The sequence below is a fragment of the Cajanus cajan genome, chromosome 5 (assembly GCF_000230855.2).
Source record: "Cajanus cajan strain Asha chromosome 5, NIPB_CcT2T_4, whole genome shotgun sequence".
NCBI classification, from domain to species: domain Eukaryota; kingdom Viridiplantae; phylum Streptophyta; class Magnoliopsida; order Fabales; family Fabaceae; genus Cajanus; species Cajanus cajan.
In genome coordinates this window covers 67,243,361-67,254,742 of record NC_138521.1, presented here as the reverse complement: position 1 = coordinate 67,254,742, position 11,382 = coordinate 67,243,361, and the positions used below count along the sequence as shown (strand labels likewise).

The window sequence follows — 11,382 nt, the reverse complement described above, 5'->3', positions numbered from 1 at the left end:
CTATATATATATAAATTGGTAGCAACAATATCCTCCACAATTTATAGACACTATTGCACATTCACATTCAGCACAAAATATCAATTAATCTAACCATTATATGAATCATGAATGTGTTTTTCTATGCAATGTATTTGCCTTATTGTCATATATTAGTGTACGTATATGTCACAAAGAATATTGAAATGTTTTATCCACATGATAAACATATTATTTAAGTATACAAAATAGGTTATGCATCGATGTAAAAAAATATTTAAACATCATTCAATCAGAAATTGTTGTATACTTGTGTATAATAAATTTAGTTTTATAAAAATTACTCAAAAGTTAAATATATTATAACTTGTGATTAGTAGAGGATGTAAGATAATTTTATATTTTTGGTGCACAATGTTAATCTTATTTAAGCACGCCATTAGATTCAACTTTTAAGTTTATATATGTAAAAAAAAAATTGTTGATAAAAGTTAATTTTTTAAATAATATTGATATCTCGCAAAATTAATCTATAAATATCAACTATATATCTATAATTTTTAAAAAATAATTTAAATATATTTCTAATCTCCTTAATATTATGTTCTTAGTCTTTATAAAATGTTCTTATAAAATTTTATTTTGTGATTTTAGTTTATTATGATATATTGTTAATGTTTATAATTTTATTATAAAATATTTATTTTAGTCTTCATTATTTAAAAAATCACCATATTTGTTATTTTTTTTTACCGTATCATCAGTCAAAATAGAGAAGAATTGAAGTCATAAAATTAAATTTTGTGAAGACTGAAATTATAAAAATAAATAAAATTATAAAAGCGATATATTAGATGATTGACTAGAAACATATTAAAGGGAAGAAATTGAAATGTTTTATTTATATTCTCAAAATAAGAATGTGGGACCCGCATAAATCGGCCACAAAGTCTGAAAAGTCAACAACAGTTTCATCTTCAAAGCTGCTTCTTTCTTCAATCCTCACTCCTCAGTTCGTCAATGGTGACTGCTCTCTTTGTCAACCAATCACAAAATTTAGAATTTTCAATGCCTCGATCCTCCAATAAAGTTATGGTTTTTTCCTTAAAAAATAAACACCAGTACTAATAGTATATACTATACTGTGTCTTCATCATATATATACACTTAGAGAGAGAGAGAGAGATTCTAACCAGAAAGTTTCTTCCTTTCAATACCTAGTTAGACTCTGTGTCAGAGAACCCCATAATCATGAAGAAAGGAAACTTGGGGCCTGGTCTCAAACTCTCAGTTCCTGTGTCTGATCAATCTAATTTTGCCAAGTTCCTGTGAGTCTCAATCTCTGTGTGTGTGTGTGTGTTGTGTGTGAATGTGATTGATTGTGTTTGGCTTTTGACCAAATAGAATTGTTGGTTGTAGGACTGAAAGTGGGACTTTTAAGGATGGGGATCTGCTTGTCAACAGGGATGGAGTGAGAATTGTCACTGAGAATGATGTCGAAGCTGTAACATATTTCTCTCACCTTTTCTTTTTCTTAAAGATCGTATTTTTTGTGCATTCTTGCCTTTGCAATTGTTTATTTCAATTTATATCCAGTCCGGTTGCTCAATTGTTTCTTTTGTTGCATTTGATCTTTAGGATCTGGTGACAAGGGATTCCTGAATTTTCTGTAGATTCCTTATTCCTAGGTTTCCAAACCATAGTGGAGTATTATATGTTTTAAAATGACACAAAAATTTATTAGATGGCTCTTTGCTGGTTTCCCTTGTCCCTTATTTTCTTGGTAAAATGAAAAGGAATAATTGGGGGGAGAGGATGATCGAGCCTGCTTTTACTTTTCCTAGCCTTTGCTATTGTTTTTTAATTGAGCCGGATTTTGTTAACGAGGTTATAGATTTCTCATCTTATTTGCCTTGTGTTTTTAATCAAATGGAGAACAAGTTGCAAGTTTATGAAATGAAATTGTGCACAGCATGGTCATCCACTTCATGAGCCACTAAACAAATTGAGTCTTTTAAGTTCAATTTTACTCTTGAAACAGAGTTTGTTGCATAAAATTGTTTGCATTCTGAGTTAATGTTGGATCCTCTTCTTCCTTCCTACATCTTACTTTTTATTTTTTTGGTGGGGACTGAGGGAGGCTGCTAAGAAATACCTTTTTGTTTCAACACTTTCATCAATTTCTGATGTATTGCAACGTCAATCATGAAAACAAATATCATTCTGACTAGTTATATTGGTTATGGTTTATGGTATAAAAAGAGCAGGACTAGGGAGGCTTGAACTCCGTGCATTTTTTTAATTCGGTCCAAGTACACAATACACATGCGGGATGAATTCTGACAATTGTTGTATATAGCTTCAACGTTCATGTTATGTTTTCAGCCACCTCCAATCAAGCCTTCAGACGACCAGTTAAGTTTGGCAGACATAGATGTGATCAAAGTTGTTGGAAAGGGAAATGGAGGGGTAGTCCAATTGGTGCAACACAAATGGACAAGTCAGTTTTTCGCATTGAAGGTACACTTGCTGCATGTTGCATACCATGCTTTGAATTTCTATATTATGTTCTGTCTTTTCTAGTTAATTTATCTTTTTGTGTTGGCTTTGTCTACCTATCTTACATACTTTTTTGATAAAGTCATGCCACTCTCCCTTACATCTTTTTCATTGAACAAGGATGTTTCAAAACATATTTTCTCTGGTACAAATTCAGTGTCCCTCAAAGGTTCTGTACGTTTCAGAAAATGTTATTTCTTTCAATTAGTGTTTAATGATTTAATTTCATTCGGAGCAGTTCATTCTCAATCAAATAGTAATTCAGTTAATTGTTATTTTGTTGCTGGTGGTTTCTTTCTTTATTGTGTCAAAACATAATGTTTTTGTTCAGCCAACTTTGGACCTTTGAATTATGTTTATCATACTGATTGAAATGTGGGCCTCTTCCCTAGGAATTTGTATATATTAATCAATCTTTGAACAAGACAAATTTAATCTTGTGTTTAACATCTGGACTAAGGTCTTCAATCCCCCCTACCCCTTCATTATTGAAAATGTCTTTGTTCATTCCTTTTGTTTATTTTTCCTACTTGGTTTTGATAATGGAGGCGCAATGATGAAGTAACATCTCTCATATAGGTTTCCCTCCTACTTTTACAGTGTTTGGTCAGAGGAAAAATGAAAGGGAGAGTAGAGGGGAGGAATTTTTATAAACTTTTTGGTTCAACTTTAAGGAGGGGGGAAGAGCAAATCCCATCTTCATCTAATTTTAGCTCCCCTTCAATATTGAGAGATTTGGAGGAAGGAGAGGGGATTTAAAACATTATTAATATAATGTCTAAAATATCCCCACTTATGTTTTTAAATTCAAAAGTTTAAGGATACAAAGGAAAATTAGTTTTCAAAATCTCTCTCCTTCCTCTGGGAACCAAACAAGAAAAGAACTACCTCTTCTCTCTTCCATTAAAATCTCTCCCCTCCTTTGAACCAAAAAACATACCCTTAGTAATTTTAAATTTCATTTGTTTCTTTGTATGCCTTCTTTTTTTAACAATCTAGTATTGTAGTCTATTAGTTTGAAAGTCTGTCTCTTTATCACGATATTCCTAATATATGCACTTGAACTAATAAACTAATTTTTCCCTTGTTCTGATATATTCACAAGTCACAACCTTAATGTTATCATTTAAATCTATTATCTTTTTTCTTTTGTCACTTATGTATGCATTCTTCACAATTCAGGTAATTCAAATGAATATTGAGGAGTCCATGCGCAAGCAGATTGCACAAGAGCTGAAAATTAATCAACAAGCACAATGTCCATATGTTGTTGTCTGCTACCAATCATTCTATGAAAACGGTGTCATATCAATCATCTTAGAATACATGGATGGAGGTTCCTTAGCTGATCTTCTGAAGAAAGTTAAAACAATTCCAGAGCCTTTTCTTGCTGCCATCTGTAAACAGGTAAGGAGTAATGGATTTTCCTCCTGTCTTGTTCCTATCATTCCTTTTACCGAGTCCCAAAACAAGATCTGATCCCTTTTTTCTTTTTTAACGTTGTAGGTGCTGAAGGGTTTAATCTATCTTCACCATGAAAAGCACATTATCCACAGAGACTTAAAACCTTCTAATTTGTTGATAAATCACATAGGTGAAGTAAAGATTACTGACTTTGGTGTGAGTGCAATTATGGAAAGTACATCTGGTCAAGCAAATACTTTCATTGGCACATACAACTATATGTCTGTGAGTAATGTGTGCAAGTATATTTATCTTTTTTAGCACCAAAGTTTACCACTATTGCCTAGAATATAACATTCACTCTGCCAATTTTACAGCCAGAGAGAATCAACGGAAGCCAGCGAGGCTACAACTACAAAAGTGATATATGGAGTCTGGGACTAATACTGCTCGAGTGTGCGTTGGGGCGGTTTCCATATACACCGCCTGATCAAAGTGATAGATGGGAGAGCATTTTTGAGCTTATTGAAACCATTGTCGATAAACCTCCTCCTAGTCCTCCATCGGAACAATTTTCTCCAGAATTTTGCACATTTATCTCAGCATGGTAATTGTTAAAAAAGATACTAGTTGTGTGCAGTCAAGAATCTTAATCCACCATAAGAAAATGGAAACACACAATACACACACCTACAAGCACGAAATGCTATTTTCTTTCTTTTTGAATGTATCTTTCATAATTTCATTGAACAAAACCTCCATGTTTAGACATATAAAACTAAGTACCTTCCATCACTATTCTGTTGGCTATTTTGCCATGCTATAAATTCTATTTCACTGTATGCTTTTTATGTGTCTTCTGATCTTACTTTTTCAATCTTCTCTTGGTTTAGTCTACAGAAAGATCCAAAGGATCGATTGTCAGCTCAGGAGTTAATGGTATGTGTAAATCTTGTTTATGTACACATACCATTTACATTATTGTCTTTCTGATGCCTATATATTTTATTGAAACTCCAGGGAGATCCTTTTATCAACAAGTACGATGACTCTGCGGTGGATCTTTCATCTTACTTCTCCAATGCAGGATCTCCTCTTGCAACCTTATAAAAGTTTGTATGTTCGAATCTTGAACTCTGATAAATTTAAGTAAAACGTTATTCTTTTTGTTCTGTATTTTCGAATCTATCAGGTGTTCTTGAATGTAGATCACTATATGAATATAATGCATTGATTTGTCATAAGCAGAAGTAATTTTTCTTCTATTTTGAGGATGTTGTTTGTTGTTCTGTAAATGATACTAATGATAATGATTTGAAGCTCACTTTTTTTTTTCAATTGATACGATCCTTTGTGATGAAAGCTTATCCTAGGTTGCTTAGGAGACTTAAAATCAGATATTATTTCCTAAATTACGAATTATAGGATGTGTTCTCATGCAACCATCCAGTCTCAGATATTAATATCTCTGGATGATGAGTACTTTTCTTTCTCTCTCTCTCTCTCTTTTCTCTAAACAGTTGGAGTTATTTGTGACTGCAGCTTAATTCTTCTTCTATTGTAGAGCACTGCTTGCATATGACGAGCGTTTGGAGATGAGTTGAAGAACCAGATCCTAGAGTTACACCAAAGATTCTGTATTTAGTTGTTGAGTGATTTTTGAGTTCAAGAATTTGTTGAGAAACTCAGATGCAAGGGTCAAGGAATTGCAATAGTTGGCATTTAAAGAATTTTAATGGTGAAAATTGAGTATCTGGGGCTACTTGCAACAAAATGTTTGAAATTTTATTATTGCAAAAAATGTATCACCAGGATTTTCTTAAATTGCTGATAATATCATCTGACGTACAGTTTTTTATCAGGTAATGTTTAGTGAGGCTGCCCCAAATAAACGTAAAAATTTATGCGAGTCACGCTAGTTGAACAGTCCCAAATCATGTAATACTTTTTTTTCGATTAAAGCTTGTCAAATTGCCTTATTGATTTTGGGGTTCTTATTGCTTGCATTGCACATTACTAATAATAAAATTAGGGATGACAATGAGATTTCATGAGAGTGGGTAATAGGATACTTGTACTCCTGTTAGATAAAAATCTGTCCTGTACTCATCTTATACTTTTGTGGGTTTCCATTTAATAAGTACCCGTAAATTTTATAAATGCTTATGGGTATCCATTAATATTTGTGAATTATTTTAAAAATTAAAAAATATTATAAATAATATAAAAATAAGATAAACATATGAATATTTAAGTAATATTATTTAGTGGATATTCGTAAGTATGAATATTATCATATCTGTCCCTGTCTCGATTATAAATGAATAAAAAAAATACATGTATCCATTATTTGCGAATATTCATTTAAACTATCTATTTATTATCCATGACGAATTTTATCTACAAATACATGCAAATACGAGTATTTTTGCCATTTCTAAATAAAATATAAGATTGGCTCCAAGGTCCCATTTAAGAGATTATGTGCTGATCATTTGTGCAGCTAACTCAAAATATTGGGTCATAAACTTTATAGAAAAAAAAGAAAAAAAACTTTAAGCTTGGAAAGCTCTCACAAAGGTATCCTTGTACAGTGCGAATTTTAGCATATATAACTTAGCCCTGGCGAAAAACTGACGGACTAAAAAGTGCCAATGATTCTAAAATACAATAAATCAATAGCTTAAATGAAGACATTCCAGATGCAAAAAACATCACTTCATGCCTTTCTCTTAATCTTTCTTTGAGGCTTTAAGTCTATCACAATTACAGAGATGTTATCTTGGCTTCCCCTGTGGATGGCAAGTTTAGTTAGATACTCAGCAGCAGACTGAGATGCAGGATCAGCTCCTTCACTGTGTTCTGTAGCTCCGTTTTCACCATACTTCTTGTGCCAAAGAAGGATTCGTTTCTTTGCAACCTCGCAGGCTTCTTCATTTGTCATTACATCCCACAAACCATCACTTGCTAGAATAAGACACTCATCGTTTTTCTCTCGGCGTACAATACTCACTTCAGGATCTGGAATTATCCATGGTTTCAGGTATCTATCACCTGTTGAGCAAGAAGAAAAATTAGACAACAAAGATCATTTGAATAAGAATTTATATAGCAAAAAAAAATTGTAGAATGAAATCACATTGAAGTGTACTAAAGTCACTTTCTGCTCCAAAGGTTTGTTGAAGGAAGTGGATTAAGGTCCTTAAAGATAAGAAATTATTACATAGTTCATGAGAATGGCAAATGCCCGGATTGGTATTTAAGGGGACCAAGACAAAAATTCTCTCATTTTTTCTCTAACAGGAGTGCCATAAAATACTGTTACATAAAAAATTTGCAGGAAAACTTTTGGGGGTGATCGGGGCTCCGCTGCAGGTCCAAGACCATCACGCTTCCAACCAATCTTCACTTGACACGTAATTGAGTTTTATTAATTCTTTGTTGTAAATTAAATATCTTAGTTATATGTCACGTAAAAATTAATTGGGATCATGAATGCCTGGTAATCTTGATCTTATACCATGTAATAATTTCTACTTTCAACATGGAGTAAAAGAAACTTGCTACAATGTACCAATAAAAGGACACTTACTGCAAAAATAAGTTACTTTTAAACTTCAAAAATTAAAACAAAACGCATTAATGACATGCATAAAACAATGTTTGTCCTCGCGTCCAACTTCAGCATGACTCATGATAAATAATATTGCTGTAGAGATGAATAGCTGGAAAAATAATGGCTATACCGTTTGATTAACTTAAACAAACACCAAACTGTTTGCAGTAACATGCAACCACATAATATAACGTTGCAACTTGCAAGAAAACCAATCAGTTCTGGAGATCATGCAACAGACACATACCTATGGACCTTGACATTGCCAAGACACCAAGAACTCTGTATCCTTTCCAATGTATGACTCTTCCTCCTGCAGCTTCTATCCTTGCCCGCTCGTCCTCTCTATTTGGCTGCAAAACAGGAAGTGATATTTCCTCCATCAGACAACTTCAACTTCTATTAGAAATTCAATAAAAATACTATGAAACTAGAATGAAATTCCTTACTTTGTGGTCAGAAGACAACGGCATGGCTTCTTTTCCACGGTATAAGACAGTTCTTGAGTCCCCACAATTTGCAACTATTATGTAGGTTTGACTTAAAATGGTTACCACTGCAGTGGAGCCAGCAGTCTCGGGAGCAACAGGTTCAATATTAGACTCAGATCCACCACTGTTGTTTCCACTATTTCTTGCACCAATTCCTCCAACCTCGTTATCTACTTTCTGAAAACAATTGATGAATGCTTTCTTCCAACGGTCTTGCCAATCTCTCGCATTTGTTTCCACCAAACTTGATTGTGCAGCCTCTATCTCCTCAATCAATACCGAATGAAGATGCTCCTGGCAGTAATTAGCAACCTGTGAAAACAACACCCCATCAGTGAAACATTAATTTCAACAATATACATTTTGTATAATTTGATAGAGTATTGTTTTTGAGACATACCTGAAGGCCCCCATGTCCATCATAGACACCAAAAAAGTGGGCTAGTGAATGTTTATCATTCTCATTCACATGATCATTCATTAGCATCTGTGAAGGAACTTGAAAAAGTTGAGGCCTAACAGAAATAGCATCTTCCATCTCTTGTCTCATTCCACAAATTGATGAGCAACCCCAGAGAGGGCCACTATTCAAATCCAAAGCATTCTGGTTGCTTGTTCTCATTGTTTTATTCTCCCTTGGCAACTGATCAAGAGGCATAGCAGATGGTTTAGGATCCGACTCATCTGATCCACATTGATCCTCACTAGTAATATCCATTGCAACAGAAACTGTGTTCTCCACCGGCTTCATTGATGGACATGCCTCCTTTATCCCAGACTTGCCATGAATATCAACATCATCAACCTTGATGATGATTGGTGAATCTATTTCAGAATAACTAGTCTTCAACAACACAGCTTCCTCCCTACAAGGATCACTTTTGCCATTAGCCACAGGTTGAGAGCTTGAATTACGAAGACACTGAAAATCCACTGCTAACATTATTTCATCTTCCTTTCTAGCCATATTATGGCTTTCATTCAAGACCCAATTACTCTCACATTCGATAACCATTTCTGAGACAAGGGAAGTTCCAACTTGATTCTCCTTTACCTCCGCAGATACTGTAATCTGATGCTGCAGACTAATATCTGCATGGTTTTCACTTCCAACAGAACATGATTGACAACACTCCACCGCAGGATTCAACATCAAAGCTGCTGCTGCGGTATTTGCCATAAGCTTCAGCCCAGTTATCTCCATGTGAGTAGTCACTGCAGACTCCTTTTGAATCAAATTTCCAACACCAAGTGTAAAAGGCACTGCAACACTCGAAGATATTTCCTCCATTGGTTTACTTTGCCTTGTAGCAATAGCCTTCTTGTCCTCCAGTATCCTACAAGCAGCTATCCCTTTCAACCACTTTTTCCACTCTTTTCCCTAAAGCCTCCTTTCTATGATATAATTTCAATCAGCATCAAAACCCCAAGAAGGCTCCTACGGCAAGAAATTTAAGGAGTTCAGAACCAAACTCCTAAGAAATTAAACCAGTAAAAAATACAGTGTAACAAATTAAATTCAATTCAAAGGTTACTATTCTCTCTTAGGGCATTAAAGACTAAAACAAACAGCCCACAAGATCCTTTCTGAATTCACCTGTTTTGGGCTTTTTATCAACCAGGACTTTCTGTATTCCACCTTATGATCCCTGGAAAACCAGACAAGAGATTATTGACGAAACCAGCAGCAAATAATTGACAAGGTAAATGGCTTGTCTCTCTCTGGCAAACAGAGACAAGGGAAATGGGGTCATTGAAAATGAAAAAATAGCAAGGAAATAGTACACATATGAGAAGAGGGTTTCCTAGATCTGAGGCAAGTCACACCAGCCACTGAAATTTCCTTGCCCTGGTTTTACCTCTTCTGTTCCTTTCATGTGTCAACAACAAGAAGCCTTCACCACCCTCAAAATGAATAATCATATCAAAAGAAAGGCAAATAATTTTGGTCATGTCAACTCATACCCACTTTCTGCTTTCACCACCATCTATGCCTAGATTCCTCCTCTAAAGTGCAATCAGTTAATTTAATCTCTACAAGTAATGAAAGGACATAACATGAATTCAACAATCTGAGTTGTGATTTATTTACCTTCACAGAATGAAAACAGTGCATGGAAAAAATGAGGGAAGGGGATGAAAGAAGGAACAGAAACCTCAACAAAACTATATGCAGTACGAACACAGATGAATTTTTATTTTTGACAAATAAAAAAATGAGCAGTCTCAGCTTTTGAAAATATAAATAATTACGCAACAGATGACTATGTTTTTCTTAAAAAAGAAATATTTAACTTTCATTTTCTTTACCAACAAAAAGTAAATGTATTATTAGCAGGCTTTCCATTTCTTGACCTGCAGGATCGACACATAGCACTTTCTTTTTCTAAAATAATGATTATATATATTTAATGGTTGGGTTGAGTTTTGATACATGGTTTCCTAAGGAAAGGAACTATTTGTTTATGTAGCAATACAAGATTAAGACGTGGAAGTCATTCTAATCTCACTCTCTCTCATCCATTATGGACTTTACTATCTTTTCCAAATGTGCTCTTTATTTATTTATTTATGATGAAAGATGCAACGTTGAACCATCCACATTTCCACAACATTATCATGTACTATTGTTTTCTAATGAGGAAAACCTCGCACAGAAATAAAGAGGGCCAGTACGAGGAAGCCACGTGGGCGTGAGAATCGAGATGGGGGTTCGAATACCCAAGTTCCAGGGGGGATGTACAATGTACGAAAGTAACATAATAATACCAAACCAATATGTCTTTATACATTATTATTATTATATAATAAAAATATAACAGTTTTGATATTCTTTGAGATTTTCAATTTAAAAAATCAAAATAAATAATAGTTAATAATTAATTTCTTTTTGTCTTTGAATAAATTTTATTTGATTTTAGTTTTTATAGCAATAAAATCTTGATAATTAGTATGTATGATAGTTGTATTAAATATGAATATAATTAATTATTTAATGTTGGATTGATAATGCAAATGGAGGAATGAAAGAGGAATAGGAAGATGCATGAACTGAATGGACAGAGGCGTGAGAGTTGACGCGTAGAACATGAGCAATACAAGTCCAAAAAAGATATGTTATGTTATGTTATGTTATGCTGAGAGAAGGAGAGAGAGAGAGATTGATTCTGTTGAATAAGAATTGCATATAGTTTTGTGCCGAAAGCCATGACAGACAACACAACACCTTCCCTTTGTCTCCACGTGTTCTCCATCTTCGCTGCTGACCAACCGACCATATCATTTTCATTTCCATCTTTCTCTATCTTATGTCTATGCATACACTACGTATTT

General features: G+C 34.0%; 2 protein-coding genes across 12 annotated transcripts; one reads left to right on the top strand and one right to left on the bottom strand.

The window, feature by feature from the left end:
- The first annotated feature begins 966 nt into the window (after positions 1-966).
- On the top strand, positions 967-5,803 carry LOC109808893 (mitogen-activated protein kinase kinase SIPKK). 5 transcript variants are annotated; one of them, XM_020372069.3, is made up of 9 exons: positions 967-1,307; positions 1,399-1,483; positions 2,365-2,499; positions 3,721-3,945; positions 4,045-4,227; positions 4,320-4,549; positions 4,836-4,881; positions 4,963-5,054; positions 5,507-5,803. In XM_020372069.3, exons 1-8 carry the CDS (start codon positions 1,231-1,233, stop codon positions 5,050-5,052), a joined length of 1,071 nt encoding a protein of 356 aa, XP_020227658.1. In that variant the 5' UTR covers positions 967-1,230; the 3' UTR covers positions 5,053-5,054; positions 5,507-5,803. The 5 variants fall into 5 exon arrangements, with proteins under 5 accessions (XP_020227658.1, XP_020227657.1, XP_020227656.1 ...); XM_020372068.3 differs by having other exon boundaries at positions 5,485-5,803; XM_020372067.3 differs by having other exon boundaries at positions 4,963-5,058.
- A 668-nt stretch (positions 5,804-6,471) lies between these two features.
- On the bottom strand, positions 6,472-10,507 carry LOC109808668 (protein phosphatase 2C 50). 7 transcript variants are annotated; one of them, XM_083075774.1, is made up of 7 exons: positions 10,360-10,507; positions 9,835-10,083; positions 9,647-9,698; positions 8,450-9,487; positions 8,008-8,361; positions 7,806-7,911; positions 6,472-6,996 (listed from the first exon to the last, which is right to left on the bottom strand). In XM_083075774.1, exons 4-7 carry the CDS (start codon positions 9,338-9,340, stop codon positions 6,662-6,664), a joined length of 1,686 nt encoding a protein of 561 aa, XP_082931900.1. In that variant the 5' UTR covers positions 9,341-9,487; positions 9,647-9,698; positions 9,835-10,083; positions 10,360-10,507; the 3' UTR covers positions 6,472-6,661. The 7 variants fall into 7 exon arrangements, with proteins under 7 accessions (XP_082931900.1, XP_020227343.2, XP_020227344.2 ...); XM_020371754.3 differs by having other exon boundaries at positions 9,835-10,056; positions 10,142-10,475; XM_020371755.3 differs by having other exon boundaries at positions 9,835-9,944; positions 10,142-10,475.
- Between the last annotated feature and the right edge of the window lie 875 nt (positions 10,508-11,382).

Bases quoted from the DNA above. Each gene is read 5' to 3' on its own strand.
- LOC109808668 (XM_083075774.1), bottom strand. From the start codon at position 9,340: ATGGAGGAAATATCTTCGAGTGTTGCAGTGCCTTTTACACTTGGTGTT. The intron at 8,362-8,449 runs GTATGTCTCAAA...TTGTTTTCACAG, and splicing joins ATGGACATGGGGGCCTTCAG to GTTGCTAATTACTGCCAGGA. The intron at 7,912-8,007 runs GTAAGGAATTTC...CCTGTTTTGCAG, and splicing joins CGTTGTCTTCTGACCACAAA to CCAAATAGAGAGGACGAGCG.
- LOC109808893 (XM_020372069.3), top strand. From the start codon at position 1,231: ATGAAGAAAGGAAACTTGGGGCCTGGTCTCAAACTCTCAGTTCCTGTG. The intron at 3,946-4,044 runs GTAAGGAGTAAT...TTAACGTTGTAG, and splicing joins TTGCTGCCATCTGTAAACAG to GTGCTGAAGGGTTTAATCTA. The intron at 4,228-4,319 runs GTGAGTAATGTG...CCAATTTTACAG, and splicing joins GCACATACAACTATATGTCT to CCAGAGAGAATCAACGGAAG.